This window comes from Perca flavescens, chromosome 12 (assembly GCF_004354835.1).
Source record: "Perca flavescens isolate YP-PL-M2 chromosome 12, PFLA_1.0, whole genome shotgun sequence".
In the NCBI taxonomy this organism is placed as follows: Eukaryota; Metazoa; Chordata; class Actinopteri; order Perciformes; family Percidae; genus Perca; species Perca flavescens.
In genome coordinates, this window is record NC_041342.1 from 29304813 (window position 1) to 29330681 (window position 25869).

Genomic DNA, 25869 nt, shown 5'->3' on the forward strand with positions numbered 1-25869 from the left:
TTATTTATTTATTTATCTATCCATATTTATGTCATATATTTTTTCATAAAAGTTCTTACTTTGGTAAGGTTTATTTATTTTTATATTTTTTTATTTATTTTTGTTTATTTTTTATTCATATCTTTATGCCTTTGTGCAATGTGCTGGTATTTCAGAAAATTATAATATTAATGGTAATGATCATTGATCCATTAATCCCAATACTCCTCCACAACTGTAGCAAATCTCATAAATTCCAGTTTTTTTTTTAAATGTTAAATTGCATGTTTAATAATTTGCCTTATTTTTAATTTATTTCACTAAAGTTAAATTTTAGCCTTAAGACTGAAAACTTTGGTGTGTGTGTGTGTGTGTGTGTGTGTGTATGTATGTATGTGTGCACTGACTGACTTGTCTGTAAAGGAGATGTAGCCATGACTTTGTTCACATCATTTGGACTAATAACGGAAAGGAAACGTCACACTTCTCTTTATTTTTGCATCTACTTAACAGACAAGTGTCTCTTAATGACTTTAAAGCATTGATTGTTGAAACTCCAAATGATTGCATATGTTATTTTACTGTTTCTGCTGCCAAATGAGTTCAGGGGTTGAGCTTTTAAAGAATGAACTGAGTCCTGTCAGTCCAAAACAACCCAACTCACTTTTTTTCTTTTTTTTTTGATTTCTGAGGCAGGGGTTTTCTATTGTTAGCAATGCCAGTACATAATAATGCAAAAATGCTTGTCCATAAGTGTCTGTGTTTTATTCACTTGTGATGGGCCTAGACTAGGAGTTTCCTGCATCCAGTCGTTGTGCTGTCTCTGTGCTGGATGATGCAATGATACTGATCATCTCGTCTAAGAGCAAAACAAGTAACTTGCCAAAATGCTACTTTCTCTTTTCTTGAAGTTATCAGCCTCTAATGGCAGCATGTTAGGAGTTACAATTCCCTCAGCTCAAATGAGTCGTTCTTATTTCCATTTAACATAGTATTTTTGAACGATTCGCCAGTGTTAATGATGCTTAGTGAATTTGGGGTTAAGATAGCATGTGTGTGGCCATGTTAAGGACTGAGGCCAGCCTCTTCTTGAAGTGGGACGGCTACTCTATCAGCTCTTGGCTAACTCTTCTGATGGACTGAAAGGAAGTTCAGGGTTCTTCAAAAAACCTGTCCTGTAAAAATCTGAGTCTCTGATTTGAATGAAGTAGGAGGTCGTTTCTGGAAAAGAATGTTTGTTACCCACAGACAAAACTATGGCATACATCCTGACATTTGATTGTATCGCATTTGCATTCCTTTGACTTCAATGCAGTGTAATGGCATGCTGTTAAGACACTGAATGACACACATATTTCTGTTTGATAAGCCACTATAGCATCACATTGCTTTTTCTTCATGTTACATGTATAAAACTTTGCTTAACTGTTCTTTTTATAGCTGATTTCTCACATTGTGCTTTTCTCATTGTCTTGAATGATTTGATGCTCCCTATTTGGAAAGACCAGTAAAATATGAGTACAAATCTGACCTAGAATGGCTAATATTCATTTTTTTGACCAAACACAGCGGGATCCAGGTGATTGACATCTGGAAGGGAACTAACCTGATGATTGCCCCCAGCTTTAAACCCAGCTTTTTAAAGTTAGTGTCTGTTACAAAACATGATTTTCACAAAAACATAAAGAATAAGAGGTACGGTATCTTTTGTCTTATTCTAATGACACACTACAAGATGAAGAAATGTAAACAATTGCTAACAATAGGTCAGAAAACATCAAATTGAAACATTTGATTTAAGTTGATAAGGATTAATTTATTAATGCCTCATGGGGAAATTCAGTGTTTCCACCCTGGCACCTCTCCAGCTACCAGTCCACATGGTTTCTGTAAGCACGGCAATACTCTTGAGAGTCTGCTAGGGTGCAGTATGATACCATGATCGGACCATGAAAAGTGATCACCTTGAGGTTTTCATTAGCTCGGTCTTTTCACCTCTACATTATCTTTATGGAATGGCTTTGACTTAAATCAAATGTTTAAATTAGCTGAATTCAGGCTTTTCGCAATAAGTGCATCTTTTTGTAGACTGCTTTTTTGGAATTTTCCACACTTACAAAGTAATGCCATAATATAATCACATTTGGATGTAACTGAATAATGTAACACATTAATGTTACTGTTAGTGTTGTGTTGTGAGTTGAAGGTGTGTTTAGGCCCTTTATGAGCTATACGCAGGCTCTTGCTACAGTAATGTAATGAGTAGAGTAATGAGTTACTATCCATAGAGAATAACAAGTAAGGTAATGCATTATGTTTTTTTTTAAGTGAATAATGTGTATTACACGTTCTTGAGTAGTGACCCCAACACTGATGATATCAAATATCAGTAGCATCATACCATCAAGAGATGGTTTTCAAAATAAAAGACTGTCTGTCTGTTAAATTTGAAGTAGCCTTGATGGAGCCACAGACTGGAGCACTGCAGTTCTTGCATATGGATCTGTGGTTTCCAGGTGTTCTTGTTGGAATTGGTTCTTCAAAATGAACTAGTACAGATGACCTTTTGGCCTGCTATTATTTTCCATGTCACTGTTATTACAGGTGTCAAATCTATAAACGTTTGTAATCTGAAGTTGTAAGGGACTTCTGAAACTTTAAAAGTCCAGTGCTGACCATCAAATTGTGTAGAAAAGAAGCTTTCAAACAAATGTCCACCTCAAATTGTTTGGCAACCATTTTAAATATGTGGTTAAAGTAAAGCATTCTGGGAAATGGAGTCATGTTCCATCATGTTCCACACAATTACAATATATCAAACTTAATTATTTGTTCTGTGACTAGAGCTTTTAACATTCATTGCTGGGGGAAAACCATTTCCTGTTATTGTAATCTGTACAAGTAGTTCAAACTAATATCATTTATAGAATATGTAATGCAATCATATCTGACATATATTGTAAAGCTTAATTATTAAACACTTCACTTAAATTATGTATATGAATATCTTTGGATTTTTATTGAATTGCAATTCTGTTTTCTTTAATTCAAATTTGAATTGTAATTCTAGATCCTGTTTTTGATAGCAATTCAAATTCTAGAATTGAATTGGTATTTAGGAGTCATTTTCAATTCTGAATTGTGCACAAGCCTGACACACACACACGCATGCGTCTTTTACCAGGGACTATGAGATACTTCATCATTCGGCGCCGTCAGTGTTAGTATTTTTATCCATGGGACCGCCAGATCAGCAAACTTTCTGTTGCTGTCATTTTGATTAGTCTATATTGACGACGTTTCATTCCCGGAATTGTTCAGGTGGCGCCAAAAATTCCACAGGTTGTCTCTAATTTTCCGTGTGTGGACTAACCAGACCCTCCTTCGCAGCGCTGTGGAGGAAGGTCTGGGAAAGCGAGGCAAGCTTTTTGGTAATGGTCATGTGATGCACTTTCTCTGATGCCCGACATGGGAAGAGGTTATCTGGTGTTGGCCAGCATGTATTTGACCTGGCAATGCCGGACTATGTTTTGATAGACCAAGCCTGCTGCTGGCCACCAGCCCTCTGTGACTCCCGGCACACAGGTTTGTTTTGCTGAGTTTGAGTTGCTACAGCTGCTAACTGAAGGAATGCAGCTGTCTAAGCTTTTGTCCAGGTTTGTTACTCTGCCTGAGGAGAACATGCTGTACTTGCACTGTTGGTTATACTATATTATACTATTATACTTTTGTCTTGACTTTGCGAGTTATTGACGCCTCCACTGTTCCAGTTGCTCATCCTCAAAGGGGTGAGAGAGCTGATGACTGTTTGTTTAAATTCAGTAGGGATAGAATGGAACGTATGTATTTGTGTGTTTATGTAGTATAGCACCTTTAACAGAACAAAGTCACAAAGTTAAGTTAAAGTTAAAAATAAGCAATAAAACTTAAAAATACACAAAGTTACAACATGAGACAAAAGCTGCTTTTTAAAGGTTTCAACAGAGACCACCTTTTGCTTTTAGTCGAGCATGAGGGACAACCAGTCCAGAGCCCTGGTCAGATGACCTTCTGATACCAGTGTGATACTGGTGAAAGTATGGAGCAGGTCAGAGATGTGCCTGGGTTAGGGTTAGAGTAACTAGGTTAGGGCTCTTTTTGTGAAAACAATAACCTTAAAATAAATCCTGAAGTTTATGGGAAGCCAGTGTAAAGAAGATAGGATGGGTATGATGTGAATTGTCCTTCTGGACCTGGTCAACAGCCTTGCAGCAGCACTCTGGGCCATTTGTAGATAGTCCAGGGATGACTTGCTGAGGAAGGTGAAAAGGAAATTGCAGTACTCTAGCCAGGGAGATATAAAAGTGTGAATGATCATGTCTAGCTCAGATTGTGACATAATAGACCTGAGTATGGCTATGCTTCTAAAATGGAAGAAACTTGTACAGGTCAATGATGTGATATGTTGATCAAAGTCCATAACCTAATATAACACTGAGCTTTCTAAGATTAACACTGGACAGCTCAAGAAAAGGGCCCAATGCACTGAGCAACCTTGGAAGCTATGCTATCTGAAGCTATGATAAGGACAACAGTCTTATCTGGGTTTAGTTGTAAAAAAGTTAGTAGCCCTCCAGTCATTAAGACAGCAAGACAATTGTCAGTCAATTGTCAAAACTGTCAGTTTGTCAGTCTCATCAGGCTTAAAAGAGCCGTACAGCTGGATATCATCACATTAACAATGACATAATATACTTTTTGGTTTGCTAATAATATGAAATATACAATGCAAATAATATAGGACCCAAGACAGAACCCTGAGGCACACCAAACGAAAAAGCAGCAGTTTCAGAACTTTTTCAAATACATGACATCCGTTAAACAGGCAAAGGCGAACAAAGGATACGTGAAACAGCATGTCAATTCTCCGCCAAATCCCCACCCAACCTGATCAAATCAGGGGCAGCTGACGTTGAGTGGGGCGGTCTAGGAGGGACTCTGTCCTCCAAGTCGGGAAATAAGCGGGAAAGAGTCAACTAATTCTAGGAAAGGGTTCCACGTCTGTAGGAATGTGGAGCTAGAGCCTTTCAGAGATGATCTGAGCTTCTCAAGCTTCAAGTTGTCGAGCACTTCTTTAATCCAACGGTCGTGTGTAGGGGGCGGGGGAGCCTCCAGCTGACAAAGGGTTAGGGAGGATAATGTGATTATAGGCTCTGGTCATAGTGTCAAAAATGCTCATCCAGAAATGTGTTAATTTAGGGCAAGACCAGAACATATGAGTATGGTTGGCAGGAGACTTGGATCCTAGCAGGTTTGCTGCCCCACAGAAATGTAGATATTGCCCTGTCCAGCTTGTCGATAAAAGATTTAACAATAAATACATAAATGGAAAAGATAAAGGAATTTAGGGAGGAGAACAATCTTAATCAAATTTATCCGGCCCACGAGGGAGAGCGCTACGACCAGAGCGACGAGCGGTCAAGATCACTTTTGCTTTTTTCGACCAGAGGTAAGAACTAAATCATTAATTTAAAGGTCCCATGGCATGAAAATTTCACTTTATGAGTTTTTTTACCATTAATATGCGTTCCCCCAGCCTGCCTGTGGTCCCCCATTGGCTAGAAATGGCGATAGGTGTAAACCGAGCCCTGGGTATCCTGCTCTGCCTTTGAGAAAATGAAAGCTCAGATGGGCCGATCTGGAATCTTCTCCTTATGAGGTCATAAGGAGCAAGGTTACCTCCCCTTTCTCTGCTTTGCCACCCAGAGAATTTGGCCCACCCATGAGAGAGAGAGAGACATCATGGCTTTCAAACGAGCAAAGTGGCAGTTGGTCAAGGCCACACCCCCACCCTCCACCTTGCCCCCCCCTTTCTCCTCCTCAATAGCTACAGACACAGAAATGGCACATCCTAAGGAAAGCTCATTGTGGGACTGGCTCTAGTGGCTGTAATTCTGCACCAAGGCTGAATTTCGGGAAAGAGACTTCAGATACAGTATTAGGGGACCACTAAGGTCTATATAAAAGAGACTTCAGATAGAGTATAAGGGGACCACTAAGGTCTATATAAAAGCATCCAAAGAGCACCATGTCATGGGACCTTTAATTAGCCAATAACCTCTGAGCTAGCTACTGAACAACAACGTCAGCTAACATTTTTTGACACTACTAACACTATGATGGAACTAAACCTGACACTTCATAAGTCACTGACAGATTAGATAGAGCAAGACTTAGCCAAAGCCGGGAGTCTGGCACAACCACCTTTGATTGGCCAACACTACGTTTCTGTTAACCCTTTCCTTGACTGGGTCACAGGTGCATAGCATTGGCTACAAGTTTCAAGCCCTTTGAACCTGTCATTTTTTTGTCTTCTGTTACTAACAGACAAGTTTGCAAACTCTAACTTGAAGCACTTACATTGATTTTAATTTAAAGAAAAGAAAAAGAAAAGTGTTTTTTGTTTTTTATTATAATTTTTATGCGGGCTGAGATTAAATTTAGGGTGGCTTGAGCCCCCCTAAAAAGGGTCTTAAATCGCCAATGATTCATGGTTAGTGTAAAGTTATTTCAATCTTTGTTAGTTTGTGTAGAGACATTTCTGAGTGAGAAGCGCGCTGTTATTTCAAGTATTTATATAATGTATGTATTGTTGTTCACATGGTGTAAATGTGGTAGGGTAAAACGGTAATAAAGCAGAATACAGAATAAACTAGTAAAGTATAGGGTGGGCAGACTCATCAGAGTCCAGAGCCACTGCATGCAGTTGAAACTAACCTATACCTTACGCTGTTCATGCCAATCTCCGTTGGGTGTAAATTGAAACAAATTTGCTAACAGTTATCAATGCTACTTTTATTCTATTGTCTGCTCCATTTGGCATTTATTGCTGTAGGACTCAAGGACAACACATAAAATAGTACACTGTATTGAATTGTGACTGTATTATCAGGATACAGATAAGGCAGGATAGCATTGGTACACAAGTTTCAAGGTCAGCAATATGTACTGTACTCTGTTGAATGAGGTTTGTGTCAGTCCCATTTGATCCAGTAAGACATCACGTTCTAGATATGGTATCTTTTTTTTAATTGAAATTCATTTCTGCACATTGGATGAAGGTAGGTTTTCCTTTGGTCCGTTTTGGATCTGATCCAAAATGACAGTGTTTTTATTTTTCAGGAATTATGTCCATATTACACTTACGTACAGTGCCAATGCTCAGGGCCAGTGTAGGAACTACAGTTCCTTTTATGTTGCAATGCAGAAAATTTGGAGGTCAAGGTGGTGCATGGGCCTATAGCACCTAACTTTTATTTAGGAGTTCAAGAGCTTTCCTGAACTTTTACACGTGTTTCGATTGCCAAACATTAACCATAACCTAAACATTTACCATAAATGCCACAAATCATTCCTTAAAGATAATGTTGTTTCCACTTTCAGATATTGTAGAAAGTATGAATTTTAAAAGAACAGTGGCATTGGACATAAAAAATCTTGTCATTGAAGATAATCCGGAAATTTGAACAATCGTCATTATTGTTCTTGTCTGGTAACTGTGACTAACTTCTTCCCCGATGTGTTGGTGCTTTCTCGTCTTACAGGTTCTTTTTTGTTAAGGATACTATGCGGTCGCAGTGGTGCGTTATAGCACACAAGGAAGTCCTGGACGTTGGCATTTCCCAAAATTAATCATCCAATGACAGATATTCATTATTAAAAAAAAGCTTGTCAACTGATCCTGGAGATATGTCTTCAGTTGTCCCCTTATGCAATATGCAGCTCTTTATTATTTTTCTACTACCTTAAATAGCTAAACTACTGTAAGCAAAATTATCACAAGCCTAATAAATAAAATGATTTTATCAACAATTGTGGAGCATGCAGGTTCATTGCATTACTAGAGTTACTGCAGTTTATCAGGAGTTTCAAGGTTGTACAGACAGTCTATTATCAGTGTTTGTTTATTGCAGCTTAGTGATTATCATTCAGTTTTTCTGCTCATTTGACCTTTTTATCTCTCTTCTTCGGTCTGTCTCTGACGCTCTGCTGGCCTCCATCTACACCTCTCGCAGTTAATTCCAGGTTAAGGCCATACCAGCCTGCTGATACTGGCCAACACAGGGGTGGATCAAACCTGGGAAGACCATTTCCACATGCCAGCCAGTAGTTTATATCAGTATTTGTGTGTGTGTGTGTGTGTGTGTGTGTGTGTGTGTGTGTGTGTGTGTGTGTGTGTGTGTGTGTGTGTGTGTGTGTGTGTGTGTGTGTGTGTGTGTGTGGTTTGAGCGTCTGCTTTTTGTCCCCCTGCTGACTGCAAGAATGGGCCTACCGATTAGCTGCACGCATCTAATGAGTAACACCTGTTCACTCGGGGCATCAGAGCAGTGAGGGGTGCGCTGTCTAGGAGACGGGGTGCTTTATTAGCCAGGTGTGAGAGGCTGGGCACGAGAGGACACAGCACGGAGAAAGACGACGAGCGGCGACTTAGTCAAACGAACCCTCAAACTTACTTGAAGCACATGAAGAAAACAGTCTGGAACGGTACAAGACAAACTGGCACAAGACTGAGGAAAGGGCCAGGTCTATATACACAGAAACAGGGGAGACAATCCGACACAGGCGCACCACATTAAAGGTGGGGCAATAAGAATCAGAATCAGAAAAGCTTTATTGCCAAGTACGTTTTTTACACATACAAGGAATTTGTTTTGGTGTTGTAGGTGCATGTCCCACATTCTCTAAAATAAGTTAAACAGATGGGGGTGGGTTCCGGGCCTTGTTAATAAGGCTAGTGGCGGAGGGAAAAAAACTGTTCTTGTGACGTGAGGTTTTAGTCCTGATGGACCTCAGCCTCCTGCCTGAGGGAAGATTTTGTGCCTGGGATGGGAGGGGTCAGCCACAATCTTTTCCAGCTGTTGTTCAGCTCCCACTTGAGGTCCTGGGAGATGATAGTTTTTAATCCTCCGTGTCCTCCTTGGCTACTAGCAACTGCGTGGAGGAGGGATGGGTGTGAAGTGTGAAGGCTTGTATCATGTGGATGCGCCGACAGTGTTGTCATTATTTGGAATTCCTCACGGGGGCGACAGAAACTACGCACTATAGCTTTAATTACTCACTGGTGAAAATAATTATTTACACTAGTAGTTACATGACTTTTGGATTACTGCTTTGCATCACCTGAGATGCACCATAACTTACTTGCCAAACAATATAAAGTTAAACCTCATAGGCCCAGATCAACACAAACCCTCATCAAAATATGGACATTCACAAGATCTCTCTTTTATGCTCTTTAATACCATAAAGCTGACAACAAAGTTGTGAACATCAACCCAAAATTTGTCAAAGGCTAAAGTACTGGTGGCCGTCTGCTCTTCATAACCTCTATTTTGCCCAGTATGTTTCGGGGAAGATTCCACTGTCAAAAGAGGCAATATTTCCTCCACTATTTATGCTGCCACAAGCCCACTTATCTCTTCTCCTCAGACAAGCATTAGAGCGATGAAATTCAACTTTTTTTTCTTGCTTTTAAAAGATGGATGACAAGATAATGAATGGTCATATAAGGAGATACAGCAGGCCTTCAACGTTCTGCTATAATGTTGTCTTCACCCTATTTTACCTCACCTGCTGTTGTTATACTGTTCTCTTCATCAAATGTCCTGTCGTTTTAAATGAAAAGCACCTGCTGATGTCAGAAATGACAGAGAATAAAGTGAGAGAAGAAAATGATAAAAAAAAAAGATTTAGATATTATTAATTTTAAACAAGCAAAGAAAAGCTGTGAGGAAACTTCATAAGAATTGCTTGGCGGATTGGTCAAATAGCTTCGGAATCCCCCCTTTTCTCCTTTTTCGAAACCGACAATCCAACTTTAACACCCACTTCCCCCAGTGATTGGCCAGTTGAGATGAAAAAAAGAAACCAGATGTTGAACTTCTCCCGGCAGGCCAATCCATGGAATTTCCTAATACTACTTGGCTAAATGTTTGGCTGACTGCAAAAAATATACTCAAAATGATTTAAAAGATGGATGACAAGATAATGAATGGCCATATAAGGAGATAAAGCAGGCCTTCAACGTTCCGCTATAATGTTGTGTTTGCCCTATTTTATCTCACCTGCTGTTGGTATGCTGTTCTCTTCATCAAATGTTCTCTCTTGTTTCAAAAGAAAAGATGAAAAAGCACCTTCTGATGTCAGAAATGACAGCGAATAAAGGGAGAGAAGAAAACGATCAATTTTTTTTTTTAGATATTATTAATTTTAAACAAGCAAAGAAAAGCTGGGAGTAAACTTCATCAGAACTGCTTGGCGGATGGTCAAATAGCTTCGGAATCCCCCCTCTCCCTACAGCTTTCTGACTTTGGCTTAGGGACAGGAAGGGACATCCAAAAAATGAAGAAAAAAAAATGGAAAATTGCAGGTCTGGGGAAACAAGGGCACACTATCAAATCAATTCTATTAGATTTATATTGTCAAATCATAACAGAAGTTATCTCAGGACCCTTTACAGATAAAGCAGGTCTAGACCACACTTTAGAATTTACAGACAGTCAACAATTTACTTGAGAGCAATCATCTGTTGCAACAGACTGAACAACAGAACATGTCTCTCGGCCAACTGCCTCTAACATTAGACAGAACTTAATCAAAGTTGTCAATGACACATTTTTGCTTGGAAAACCTGTTCTTCTTCTACTGTCTGCCCATTAATTCAATGTTCGTACCCAGTTGATTACTGACAAATAGGTTCAAAGGTTAAACTACTATATGATTACCAGATAACAAAACTGACAAATGACTATACTGACAAATACAACAGCTCCTCTGTCACCCTAAACCATAACCTTGACACAGCCAGTTAGCAGCATCTGTCCGAGATAATACATGTCACTCTTTATCAGCATTTATCAGCAAGGTGGAGCTCTAACTGCAATATAATGCTGGATAATTTAATGAATAATAATGCATCCCATTTTAATTGTGATATTTTGTGAGTGAAATCTGCTTCTACATCTGTGACCAGTTAAATGTCTCTGTCTGGTAAATGTAGAAGTACAGTGTTTTTTTTTAAAGGTCCAATGTGTAGGAATTTCTCCCATCTAGCGTTGAGATCATATATCACAATCAACTCTCTTGCGCCACGCAGTTCAAAGTACGTATTACAGCTACGGTAGCCTTCACGCTTCAAAAAGCCGGTCTCTTGCTCTTTTAAATCTCCTTTTTCTTTTTCTGGACGGAGAAGAAGAAGACTTGGATTTTGAATACGTGTTGTCCTCCATGTTTCCTTCTTCAAACTTGCTGGGACCGGGAAGCTACGATACCCATTAGCAGCATTAGCAGCAGCTGTGAGTTTATCATGTGACAGCGAAAACGCGAAAGGCGGAGCAGTACGTCCTGTATGTCCCTTACCGGCTAACGTATTTCAAGATGGAGCATGAATATGGAGCGCCTGTAAATGTAAAATTTCAAGCCAAAAAGAATACTTGGAATTGATGGTGGAGGTAAATATTCATGAAAAAGGACAAGTTTGTGAACGGGCAACACAGATTTTGATAATGAACTAAAGACGTTACACACTGGGGATTTAAGTGATTTGGGGGGGGAGGGGGCCTTCTGTAAGGTATTCTGGGGTACAATGGAGTTAAGATAGAAACATATTTAATATTTTTCATATTTAAACTAGGGCTGGGCAACGATAAAAAAAAATTATTGCGATTAATCGCATGATTTCCCTGATTAATCGTGATTTCAAAATTCAATAGTAGTGTATAGCGCAATTTTATTTTAAGTGTTCTGCCATATGAACAAAAGTGCCATAACATCAGCATTCTGAGCCACAATCATAACATTAAAACTGAGATAACAGCAGAAACATTTTTTTTCTTTTATCAGGGAGTATGTCTATGTCCAGTACCAAATGTCCCTGTTAGAGTGAGGTGAAGCACAACGTTTCAGCATAATGTCTCTCCTCTGTTTTCATACCAGTCAGAGCATGTGAATGCAGCGCCCACTGTTCATCAATACAATGCACTGTAACTCCGAGGTAATCATGGTTACCCAGTGATGTCCAGTAGTCCCCAGTGAGAGTAACACGTTGTAAAGTTGTCGCTTTTGCGGTCCTCTCCTTTTCATACAACTTTTGTATTCTTCTTGTGATGGTGCGTCTGTTATGGTTTCAGTGTTTTGTGTCTGCACTTTCTGTAACTTTCTGTTTCCTGTTGTGTTGATGTACTCTGTTCTGTGTCTTGTGTGTTTTGGTTTGTTCCTGTGTTCCCTGTTATCCCTTGTGTTGCCTAGTGTTGTGTCAAGTGTCTGTATTTAGGTTATGTCATGTTTTGTCATGTTTGTTCTGCTTCCTGTTTTATTTTGATAGTCTGGTCTTCTGTCTTGTCATGTCTAGCTTTGCTTTCTGTTTCCCGCCTTTGTTGATCGTCCTGCCCCGCCCTGATGTGCTTCACCTGTTGTCTCACCTGTTTCTGATTTACCCATCACCTCATGTATTTAGCCTCTGTGTTCCCCTTGTCTCGTGTCAGATAGTTTTGTAGTCATGCCCTTGTGTTTCCTCCCTGTGCCTCGTGTGTGTGCCTGCGTTAAATCCTCCATTTCAACGTTTGCCTGCCTGCCTGATCTCTCTGCATTTTGGGTCCTCTACTTCCCTCACCCGTAACAGCGTCTTGTAAAATCTCATACCTCGTTTGTTGCGATTCTCAGAATGTTTCTCAGACCGACATCCTCCACGACACTAATGGGCCTGCAGTCTGTAGCTATTCACTTCGCTATAGCATTTGTTAGCTTCTCTTGCCTTTTGTTTATCTGTACTTCGCCCACACGCTGCAACTGACATAGTCTGCCGACGCGTCACTGTTTGTTTCGTTGAATGATTTACTGGTATCAATGGTGTGTATTTTGTTTAGGTGATATTTAAGACTGGACTCCGGTGATAAGAAAATTCAACTTTGCAGTGGATACAAATAACTTTGGTTCTGTCGACTGAGCCGTCTAGAAGAACTTTAAAATGAAAAAGTTTTGTACCCTTCTCCATGTTTGTTGGTTTGTTTATCCGCCAATTCTTTTCTTTTCCAATTCCTGTAAGCGCGGCAGCACTCAGCAACAGACTTTTACAATATAAAAGAAATAATAAAAACGGCGTTAATGCGCAATAAAATAATTGTCGGCGTTAATTAATCAATGAGTTAACGCAATAATAACACGTTAACTTGCCCAGCCCTAATTTAAACATAATCAACCTATAGCTGTTTGGGGCCCTGTTTATGTGGTTGTCTACCTTGCCTAATGTTCAAGTGGGCTTTTTTTTTTTTTTTTTTTTTTCCTGTGAGCCAGAGCGTATTTCATCTGTGTTTCTGACCGTGACTTGAGTGTGTGACGCAACTATGGGTGGTGATGGCGCAGTGGATATGAAATATGCCTTTGGTGTGGGAGACCTAGGTTTGATTCCCACTGCGATACATCAACCAATGTGTCCCTGAGCAAGACACTTAACCCCTAGTTGCTCCAGAGGCGTGTGACCTCAAGTCGCTTTGGATAAAAGTGTCAGCTAAATGACATGTAATGTAACTTTGTCATGGCAGGTTTATTGCTCAGGACCCAAAGAAGCACAGTGTCGAGTGGGAAGTCGTTTTGTTTGTTTTCTTAAAGTGCTCATATTATGCTTTTTCGTTTTTTCCCTTTCCTTTATTGTGTTACATATATTTTTGCCAAAGTCCCCCCACCCCCCCAAAGGGACCAGAGAAAACATTGTTCACCAACTGCTCCAAACAGCTCTATTGTAGTCCAGCCTTTACTTCCGTGACGAACGTGCGTCACTTTGTATCACACGTTCTAATGCTCGCCTAGCTGCTAGCATGGCACGCCCTCATACTCTGCTTCTGACTGGCTAGTAGTCCTTACCTAGCTACTGTCAGGACACGCCCTCATACTCTGCTTCTGACTGGCTAGTAGTCCTTACCTAGCTACTGCACATGTGCGAATCCGAACAAAGATGGAACAGATTTGAGATGTCTCACTCTGTAGCTGAAACAGAGAGCTCAACACACAGGGTGAAAAGAGGAGCTGCAACAATGTGTAGTACAACAAAAAATATGGTGTTTTTTGAAAATTAAACCACATAAGCCTATTCTGGTACAACCTTTAAATGCAATTATGAACCCGAAAATGAGCATAATATGAGCACTTTAAGAAAGCTGCAAGCATACCACAAAGCCAAGCAGTCAGACAGTTCCGAAACAGGCATTTTTTGAACGGGCGCTGCAGATGTTTGTTTGAATACGCTGAGTTATGTAACTTGTCTGACCTAACCAGCATGTCAGATTTTCAGCCAGCTATCTAAATAATGTCTATCAGCCTGAGCTGACTGTGACTCGGGGTACTACAGTGTATTGGATGCAATCATGTTTTGATGCAAGACCTCAAGTCTCACAGCAGAAGCAAGTGTGTGTCGATCATGAATATTCAACCATATAAATACAATACAGATTACAGAGAAATATCATAGGAATATTTGAAATATTATAATGGTAATAGAAATTACATTAAGCCGCTTGCTTATTGAGAGAATGCCCCTAACCTCCATGTACTATGCTCCCCCCCCCAAAATCAGTGGGAGTTAGGCCAGTGTGCATAAGAAGTTGAACAGCGCCTATACTACCATCCGCTGGGTGGCATCAAGTGAAAGGAGTGTCTGACAAAATTACAGTCCGCCATGATCACTTTTCAAAAGCAGTAAATGACATGAGCAGAGATTCCAGAGACAGGGCCAAATATAAAAGGCTTCGATGATGGGCTCACATCTGTAGAACTTTCCAACAATCTGGGACTGATATATGATGCGCTCACAGAGTTCAGCGATCTCTCTCGTCAACTCGAACAAAGAGAAATGACACTGACAGAAGCAGACGGCCTGCTAACTCGAGTCAAGCAGGTTTTTGAGTGCATGGTTTCCATTCCTGCCTTTTATGGGTGTTTCCCTGCGTGTAGTCTTGCGTTGCCTTGACGAGGAAGTGTTTTTTGTCCCCAGCTGCAGAAGTCATTAGTAAAGCTAATAGAACTAGATGTTCCAATCCCTTTAGTAGGAAACTCTTGACAGTAGCAGTCGGTGTGGAGTGTTGAAAAGGAGGGTAAGGTATGTCATTGGGGTCATCAGGTGGGCACCCTGCTTCATCAACGTTTTGTTGATTGAAGCCCACGATGTCTCCAGAAGGCTCAACAGTGTACCCAGCGTGCCAAGTACACCCCCTTCCATGCCATACCCTCCATATCCCTGATGGGCTCTGCATGGCAGAGGCATCCTTCTCCCTGAGTCGGGCCTAAGCCTGATCACATAACATCTGTCTCTACCTTGCTGCCCAGTTGGGGTCCTTACGCTTGATCCAGGGCCAGTTACTGTTTTTTTCAGCAGCACTTGACATGGACTTGATGGCCTGTTGGAGGGAGCGACCCTTCACCCCTATTTTTCTCAGCAAACTGGTGGTAGATGTGGCAACAAATCCTCTGCATCCCACCTCTACCGGGAAGATGCTGGTCTTCCAGCTGTCCTGGGATGCTTCAGGGCATCAGAGAAAGTGCATCACATGACCAATTACCAAAAAGCTAGTCTCACTTTCCCAGACCTTCCTCCACAGCACTGCAGAGAAAGGTCTGGCTAAGTCCACACAGCATTCCGGGATGGGAAAAAAAATGTGCTCTGGTTTATTGGCATTTCTTTAAACCAATCACAATCGTCAAGGGCGGCGCTAAGCGCTGCACGGAGCCCCGGTGCCGCTGGAAAACCGCCTCGGGAAGGAACTTGTTTTGGTGGAACGTGTGTACGTTCAAAAGTTGTTTTAGTCGTGCAACAGAAAACTCAGATTGGACAGATAGTCTAGCTAGCTGTCTGGATTTACCCTGCAGAGATCTGAGGAGCAGTTAACCATAGTCCTCAGAAATCCACCAGATACGCGGCGTAATTTCCGGCGTCAACGGGGCAATCCCGGAAGTGGAAGGTCGTGGATATAGATTACCGAAAAGCTAATGCGTGACATAAAATTCCTAGATTCTGAATGTTGGCCTAAAGAGAAGATAGATATACAGTGCGGGGATGCTGAAATTCTGCGCTGGAGCGAAGTGCTCAAAATGGAGAGAAGAGAGTTGTCAGGACTATTGCTGTTTCCAGTGGTGAGTGTGTGAGGGCATTCAGCACCATGAATGACAACCTTACTGCAAAAGTTAAAAACATTTTTTTATAATTAATTAATTAATTTAAAAAAAATTAGATCATATTATCACATCATCAACTTTACAAGCTCTGACATTTTGCACCATATTTACCTTCACAAAAAAACTGGCTTCAACTTGAGAAATGATTTGGGCTTAAAATTTAACTAGAGTCTCACTTATACCTCACCTCCATCACTGTTATCCTGCAGGTATTCCATTTATGTTGTCTTTCTCATCTCCACTGGCATAATGGCAAGTCTTAACAGGTCGCACTTATTACATACTGAACGCAGGCATGCAGGCATACACACAAACACACGCCCGCGCACGCACACACACACACACACACACACACACACACACACACACACACACACACACACACACACATACAGGAGCCCAGCAAGCACAGACCTTGAATATATTTACCAACCCAGATGCACTATCATCACTTTCAGGTAACTCTGTCCATGGACTCCGGTCAAGGCCATCACACACACACACATGCAGTATGCATGGAATCCGATTTCCTAGAGAAATGCAAGTAAGATAACCTGCTAGATCATTTTACGTGATACTATTTCAAAGGACATTCCCAATAGGAAAACCTTTTGATTTTTTTATACTACAAAAAAATGAATATAACATTTGTAATTGAGATAAGTCTTTCTATTAGGCTTTTACAGTAAAAGAGACTGTACTGTTTATGCACATTGAAAAAACATGGATTTGTTGATTTGACTTTTTAACTGATCAGATTTCACAATCCGAGCTGCAGGTTTTGAACATCAATCCCCATCGGAACATGTAGTTAGGATTGTTTTTTTTTAGCTGATAAATTCAGAACAGAAACATCCTAACTTTGAGTGTACTTGCAGGGTTATCTCAAAGAAAACCATTGCTCATTTGGTTGCATAACGACTATTGAAGATAAACTGAACCTTTTTGTTTCCACTGACTCCAGTGATGATAGCATACCGATTGTCTGAATCCGCCCTTTGGACGGGGGCAGGTATAAAAACCTGACACTCACTGCCTGTCATCACATGAGGATGAACCGGCATTCCTCACACAGGCTGCTTGCAAACTTTGCAGTGACAAGCAGTGCATTCATAGTCTCTCGGTTCGTAAACTCTAAGAACCTCGGGTAGCATCATTATTACATCTTTAATAATCCTTTTTTTTTCTAGGGCTGTTGACTTAAATGAAGCAGGCAACAGTTAGTTAATCACAATTCCTGTTAGTGTGATCTGTGTGGACCTTCAGTAGCGTTTAGTGAGCCTCCTCAGGTGGTTGATCTTTCTCTCATTGTCATCATCAACAACATCATGACCATTAGCATCGCTCTGATCTGGGCAGTAGTGGTGGGATTCTGCTGCCTTCTGTGGCTCGCTGTGGGGATACGACGCAGGTAAGAGTACACATAGGACACGTAGGATGCAATGCATTAGGCATTCTTTGTAGTTGAAGTTCCTGTAATTTACATACACATGTCTGAAATATGTAACATTAATAGGAATCTCCTTTATTTATACCGACATGTTTTTTCCCCCCAGGCAAGCAGCAACACTATACATGAGGCATGTGGACACTTATGTAACCATTGTTATGTAGCCACTGTGAATGTCATACGTATATGCATGCAGTGTGCGCTAATCAAAGAAAAGTTTTTATACAGATGCTGTTTTTTGGGGGGTTTATTTTTGGTATGCTGTTGATTCACAAATGTGTCAGCTGCTGTGGTCAAACTGTAAGTCAGATTGACTAAATTGGAGAAAGGTTTCTAGTGTAAAAATATATGTTACAAAGAGTTTTGTTGACTCTAAGAGTGTCATAATGCCATTCAGGCTGGCTGGTATAACAACATTGGTAACTGGTTTGTAATGTTTTGGAAATGTTGTGGTTGTTGGGAGGGTCATGGTTCAACTTTAAATGAGTTTCAATTAATGAATATGGGCTTCAACTGCCATTGTCAATCCCAAAAAAGGGTGCAGGAGGACTTATTTATCACTATATTATTTTTGTGGGCATTGTATGCTTGTATTTGACAGTCAATAGTGGGGTGGTGAAGGAAAAATGGGAGGTTTGCATGCAATTACATGGTCAACACCCTAAAACCCTCGACCACAGGTAGCCGAGGGGTTAAGGCGCCGACCATGAAACGCAACGCCCCTGGTTTGCAAAAGATTCGCACTTTTGTTTGCAGGACTATAAAAAAAAGGCCCACTAAACCACCGGTTTCCCAATCTTACTTAACTAAGTAATTAATCAATGAATGAATGATACTATTGTCTTCTGTTTAGTGCAAACCATGGCATACCATATTTCGTTGTTTAAGGTCTTCAGATTACCTGAATAATACAAATGCTATTTTGTGGATTCAGATCATTCACCCATCTCTTTTTTTTCTTCTGATTACATGAAATATTTACATTTTGGACATGCATGGTTTCTATTTGACAAAAAGAAAAAAAAATTCCATGATGACTTCCCTGGCTTTAGGTTGAATCACTATTGCTGAATATCCGTCAGTCATTTGTAAGAAGGAAATTGAAAATAACTCTATACAAATCTGGGATTTTTACAATTAAGTAATACAATCCTCGTACAGTAACCCTTATCTGTCTAGACAAGCAACCGAGCCTCAAAATATGGATAGCTCAACTGGCAGGGAGCGCGCCCCGTGTACAGAGGCTAAGCCCTCACCGCAGTGGCCGTGGGATCAATACTGACCTGCAGCCCTTTGCTGCGTGTCTCCCCTTTCATGTCTAAACTGGCCTAAAGGCCTAAACTTAAAAAAACACTAAACAAAAGAAAACACTTTGACCTTCCAACACTGTATATTTGTTTTGGCTTTTATTGAATATTGTCTGCTATCTCTTTCTTGTCGATAGGCAACCTGGTGAACCTGCAGTTGAGAATGGCTTCATCCCCTACCTGGGCTGTGCTCTCCAGTTCGGAGCCAACCCTCTTCAGTTCCTCCGCAGCCGACAGAAGAAGTACGGCCACATTTTCACCTGCAAGATCGCAGGCCAGTACATCCACTTCCTGTGTGACCCCTTCTCTTACCATTCAGTCATCCGACAGGGGAGACACTTAGATTGGAGGAAGTTCCACTTTGCAACATCTGTCAAGGTAAATATATTTGATTTGATCTTTTATTATTCATACCGTGTTTGGTAAGGATATTTTTCGTCTTCCATGGAGGACATTTTCATGCTACCAGTGAGTCCTTCAATGGTCCTAAACTTCTTCTTCCTACTCTCACCAGGCGTTCGGCCACGACAGCTTTGACCCTCGCCATGGCCACACCACAGAGAACCTTCACCAAACCTTTCTGAAGACGCTGCAGGGTGAGGCTCTGCCCTCCCTGATAGAGACCATGATGGGCCACCTCCAGGACGTCATGCTGAGGTCGGGCAAACTCAGCCCTGGCAAGAACCACTGGGAGGTGGATGGCATCTTTGCTTTCTGCTACAAGGTCAGTCATTTGGTCCGGACTTTGGACTGGAAGCATACAAGATTTATTTATCAAAGAAACTGCAAGAGCTAGTCTGCTATCGAGCCTAGGGCTCTAAAATTTATAGTGGATACAGTCTGGATTAGACTGACTCACAAAATTGACTTCTAAATTTTATCCAACAAAGTCAATTGTCATGGCTGCAACTTGATAAAAAATAACGACAAAAGTACCCAAGAGAAACTTATTAATAAGTAGTTATTCAAGTTTGGACACTGTATACTCTTTGAATTTCCATAGCCCCCATGCCCTACATTAGGACTTGAATACAACCATCTCAACAGTCCTAACAGGTTTCCTTTTGTCCTGCTGTCCTCCAGGTGATGTTTGAGTCCGGCTACCTGACTCTGTTTGGTAAAGAGCTCGGTGAAGACAAGTGTCAGGCCCAGCAGGCGGCTGAGAAAGCCTTGGTGCTCAACGCTTTGGAGAACTTCAAAGAGTTTGACAAGATCTTCCCTGCGTTGGTGGCTGGCCTGCCCATCCATGTCTTCAAGAGTGCTCACAGTGCCAGAGAGGTTAGTGGGCTTTTCCTACAATTATAAACTGCCTTGATCTGATGCCACAATGCCTCTGTGCTGCTATTTCTTTTTTCTTTAAGCAGTATTAGGTTACCATAATAGAAACTCAAGTATTTGATTGTTTTTTTATTCTTTTCAAATGTCTAGAACCTAGCAAAGACCATGCACGCTGAAAAGTTGTCCAAGAGAGAGAACATGTCTGATCTGATCTCTATGAGGATGATCCTGAATGATTCCTTATCTACCTTCAATGACGTGAGCAAGGCCAGGACCCACGTCGCTCTGCTCTGGGCGTCACAGGCTAACACCCTGCCTGCTACCTTCTGGAGTCTCTTTTATATGATCAGGTATGCTGATAGTTCTCTTTTTCTTTACTGTGTGGGCTCTTTAGAAATAAAACCAAAGGCACAAACGGATTGCTCAACTCAACATGCAATAGTGGTTCAGAGTTCTGTCTTAATTCATTTCTATGCAAACAATCATTGAAACAATCTAGGACTGGGATGATGAATGAAATTTGTGTTTTCGATCTAATAAATAAGCAGTTGCCAGTTCAAGTTTATCGTCTGCACAAAGCTCTCTTGACCATGCTTAGCCGGACTAATTTGCTGTTCGGCTGCAGAGTAAATCAAAGTTTTTCAAACTAAAGGAATATGGAGCAATAGCATCAAGCTACTTCAATGGAAAAGAAAATTTTTAAGTTGTGAAAGAACTCAAGGAAAGTACAGTGATGACACAAAAAACATTTCTAGTCTCTAACAGCTCACTATTGTTGTTAATTAATCACAAATTAAGCTGTCAGTTATCTGTCAGGTCTGATTTAATATCACATCTCTTTGCTTGCAAATAGCCTGGGGCTAGGGTGACTTACGTAACTGTTTTTTTAAAGGGCTGGTCCAACACCAGTAAACTAGTGCAACATATAGTGTCCAAGGGTGTGTTGCTGCACTGTTCATCTAATGTAAATATCAGCACTATGATGAACCAATGTTTTTTAGACTATATATTGGCAACACGCATCACAGTTACCATTTCATTCCACTGTAGGAAACTAGACACATGGGGCTGTTTAAATGAAATGAAAGTATTTGTTCCTGCATAGGTTGAAAACAAAGTCATCCAATGTAAGCAGTGACAGTAACGTGACTAACTGCTCCTGTATCTGTACTCAGGAGTCCCGATGCCATGAAAGGAGCCCGACAGGAATTGCAGAAAATTCTGGAGGATTCAGGCCTGACGGTGGACCCTAGCGACCCCACACTGAACCTGACCAGGGAACAGCTGGACAACATGCCTGTTCTGGGTAAGGTTAGCAATACATTACTAGAAAATAGAAGTAACTTGTACGTCATCTAAGATTGCTAAATTGATGTCTGGCATTGCCTATATATGGTATACAACAAACAAATGTGGTTTATGTACAGAATTTGGGCATGTTTTATTAGATGCAGTAAAGAAATGTTATTAGTTTATTGGTTCATTATAAGGATCCCCATTAGCCGATGCCTAGACGACCAGCTAGTCTTCCTGGGGGGGGGGGTCCAAGACAACATTAAACCTGACAATATGAACAATATGAAAACATTTCATGACACATACGGGAAAAGAAAAGAAAACATAACAAACTCTAACAAGTATAAAAGCAAAATAACAAGAAAACCATAAGAATTAAAATAAATGAACGCTACACTATTTTACACAACATGTCATATTGGGTTAACATCTAGCTAGCTCACAAAGACAATGGAGAATGAATATTTATTACAACAACAAAAAAATAAGATATAAAACCTTGAGATAAAAAATGTAAGTGAAGGTGAACCTAACGTCTTTCTTTCTGTCTTTCTGTCTACAGACAGCATCATAAAAGAAGCCATGCGTCTTTCCAGTGCTTCCATGAACGTACGTGTTGCCAAGGAGGACTTCCTGCTTCACATGGACAACAATGAAGCTTACCGTATTAGGAAGGATGATGTCATTGCCCTGTATCCACCCATGCTGCACTACGATCCAGAAATCTTTGAGGATCCTTATGTAAGAGCCCTATGTCAATTCAATTCAAAACATGTATTTATTTCAGTCCCTCTAGAAAAACGCGATTATGCGATCGCCCAAATTCAATGCATAATCAGCTAAAGTCTGCATATTTATACGCCACACTTTCGCCGCATAAATTGCCGATTTCCGGGGCTTGCGTGATTTCATATTCCCCGCATTTGCGTTGCAAAAAAGTCACATATATCTTAACAGAAAGTTGAAAAATGTTGCGTTTACTCATAGACAGTATAAGAAGCGTTTACTTCACACAAGAGCAGCTTTTTTCCCCTGTTGCCATGGGAACATTATGAAGTGACGTAATTACGCGACGTGAACATCATCGAAAAGCAGGTTGTTGAGGGGAATCGCTTTTTTTTCTCTTTTTCATCAAACCGCAGTTTTTGCAAGTTCCCGCAATTTCATCGCATAAAATTGCTTAAATATCCCGCATATTCCATCGCATTTTTTAAGAAAACGTGCCGCATAATCAAGGATTTTTGACCGCAACAATCACAAAAAAACTCTTTCTGGAAGGACTGTTATTTCTACTCAGGGTTACAAGAAATTAATCTTTTCCGTTTGTTTTTTAGCACTTTTAATTGGAACCCTGCTACTTAGTGAGAAAACTCCAGAAAGCCCCTTCACTTTGTGTTGCCCTACTGAAAACTCATCTTCCTCTCTCCCTCTCTCCTCTTCACCACGCAGGAGTACAAGTTTGACCGTTTCCTGGATGAGAAGGGTCAGGAGAAAACCACCTTCTACCGTAACGGCCGGCGGCTGCGTTATTTTAACATGCCCTTCGGCTCTGGCGTCACCAAATGCCCCGGCAGATTTTTTGCTATTTACGAGATCAAGCAGTTTCTGACTCTAGTGCTGTCCTACTTTGAAATGGAACTATTGGACCCTGCTATCAAAGCCCCGCCTCTTGACCAATCCCGTGCTGGTCTGGGAGTCCTCCAGCCTACTTATGATGTGGACTTCAGGTACAAACTGAAATCGAACTACTGAGCACTTTGTCAAACAGAGTGATTGAAGTACATATTGTACATAGTGTATATATTTAACCGTGTTAATGAAGATGCCTTGCAGTATATGTGAATAGACTTATGACTTATGAATTATGTATTTTTTGTTGCTGTAATTTGCTGCTGATGAACATGTATTCTGCATTTACAAACTGTTCAAACCCTTCATCTGGTAGTGTTGTATAAACTGTTCAAACCCTTCATCTGGTAGTGTTGTACCAAACATTTCCTGTCTCTGTTGGACCAGACAATCTGGCATCTCAGAGTAAAAGTGCTGAGTAGCATATCGATTTCCTGTGGACAGACCTAGAGCCATATACATTTATAAAATAAATGTTTGGTTTTTTTTGCATGTTTGGCCCATTTACCCAAAATCTTGAGAAATAATGCAAACAGTTTTTTTTCAAATCAGGCTGCAGGTTTTTTGTACCTTGCACACAGTCGTTGTTTTGAATAGTTTCCACTATGCCAAATTAGTGTATCATGGTTATACATAGTAGACTCCTTAAATCAATCTGCGATTCTTGAGACAAGACAAGATAACCTTTTAAAGAATACAGGTCTAGAAACTAGTTCTAAAAGAACTAGAAACTTAAAGCTCCATTGTGTAATGTTTTGAGTTGATTCTTAGCAAAAAAAACATTGTTCTTTCACAAATATGTGCTCATTCATGTGTAATTACTTTCACCAACTAATCAAAGAATTCTTGTCAGCGTAGAATCTGCCACAAGAAGTCGTACTTCTTGGAATAATACGGCCACCGTAGGAGTTAAAATGCAATCTGACTAGGAGGGGCTAGAAAGTAATATTCAGTTGTTATTACAATGTAGCTTTAATAGGAAATACTGTTCTTAACTAAGGCTCATGAACGTATGCTCATTTGCACAAGTCAGTGTGACATTTCTGCTGCACTGATGACTGTACAGTTTGTTTAATAAAGGTGTTTGCGAGTAACAGGTATGTCCAGTTGTCAAACAGCTCTCTTGACTTTTACATACTGTGAAATGCATAAGAATTTCACTTGAAAGTAAATACAGCTGACAGAAGATGGACATCAACATGTATTTGCAGTAGTCCGGTTCAGCCATACTCTCATTTCATTGAGAAGGAAGGTAATTCAGTTATTGATATTACTGTTTTCACATGAAAACCAAACTGCACATCAAGATGTAGAAGCGTTTACCTGCCACATTATTAGTTTACATGCTCTGTGAGTAGGGTAAAGTGATGTGATGAAGCCAGGCCACAACACCATTGTTAACATGCACAGTTGTTTTACGTTCATTCACTGACAATGAATGAACGTGAAAGGTTTTTCCCCGAACAAAAGTGCAACCCCCATGCATGTGTGGACGTGTACACACTGTACAAACAGATAATAAATCAATATATTTGTACACTTGTCTGTGTGCCACGTTCTGATGTCTCTACCTGTTAAACTGCAAATGCAGCAGAAACGTTTTCTCACCTTCCTCTCACCTTCCTCTCTCTCTCTCTCTCTCTCTCTCTCTCTCTCTCTCTCTCTCTCTATACATATACATTATATATACACCTATGATTTATATATTATATGTGTATCATGTAATACTGTAGGTAACATAAAAGCCAAAGTACATGGATCACTCCTTGTTTTTTTTTGACACTCAAGAACTTTAATTTGACACTGTCCACTTTTAAGTTATGAAATTGCTCTTAATTAATCTGTTGGTCGTGTGCTGCCACAATGTTTTATGCCTTGTGCGATGCGCAACACGGTTGCTGTCTCTGTTCATCTTTTATCTCCATGCACTTATACACAATCTATGTTTGTTCTGTATATAAAAACTGAAAATGAAATGCTATTACTGTAAATAAGTCATTATCATTAAAAATGAAAGAACATTAGGACGTCTGATGCAACCACATCCAGGCGTGACTAAAATTCCCCAGAAGGCTTGCTGCGTCCTCTATTCGCACCCTGCTGAGTTCAGTTTTCACAACGCATTGTGCAATGCTTCAGATCGGTACACACAGCTGGGTGTGTTCATAGGTACGACACGCCTGACCACCTTTTAACCCAGGTCATTGCAACAATACTTCCTTGATTGTGGTTTGGGGTTAAAACACTGTTACCCTTAGTAGTACTTTCGGGACACAAACGTCCGTTTCCTGGGGGGCAATCTTTTCTTGTTTCTTTTTTTGCTTAAAGTGCTCATATTATGCTTTTTCCCGTTCAAGTTCAAAGTAAATATAACATTTTGAGTTTTGAAAACCTTATTAAATATAATCACATTTCTGCTCTATTTAAAATTATTCATAATATTGCTGCTCCCCCTTCAATTTGTCACATTGAATTCGGAGAGAATTTCTAGAGCCACACGGTCGACAGTCAGAGGACAGTGCAGCGTTCCAAGACGTAGAACCACATATGGTCAACAATCGTTTTCTTAGAAAGCAGCGAGCCTTTGGAACACTCTTCCAAATGAAATTATTTCATGCACAAATTATAGTACTTTTACATGCCTGACCAAAGGGATTTGGGGTGTTATTTTGTGTCTCTTGTGCTTCCACACGCATACACACTTGGAAAAAAAATACCATTCAGGCTGTT

At 40.4% G+C, this 25869-nt stretch overlaps 1 protein-coding gene across 1 annotated transcript; it reads left to right on the top strand.

Moving 5' to 3' along the window:
• The first annotated feature begins 17242 nt into the window (after positions 1 to 17242).
• cyp7a1 (cytochrome P450, family 7, subfamily A, polypeptide 1) lies at positions 17243 to 24239 on the top strand. Its single transcript, XM_028593409.1, has 8 exons — positions 17243 to 17590; positions 19074 to 19314; positions 19451 to 19660; positions 20020 to 20214; positions 20365 to 20564; positions 21390 to 21520; positions 22073 to 22251; positions 22960 to 24239. The coding sequence occupies exons 1-8, from the start codon at positions 17508 to 17510 to the stop codon at positions 23260 to 23262; spliced, it is 1542 nt and encodes a 513-aa protein (XP_028449210.1). The 5' UTR covers positions 17243 to 17507; the 3' UTR covers positions 23263 to 24239.
• Positions 24240 to 25869: the final 1630 nt, after the last annotated feature.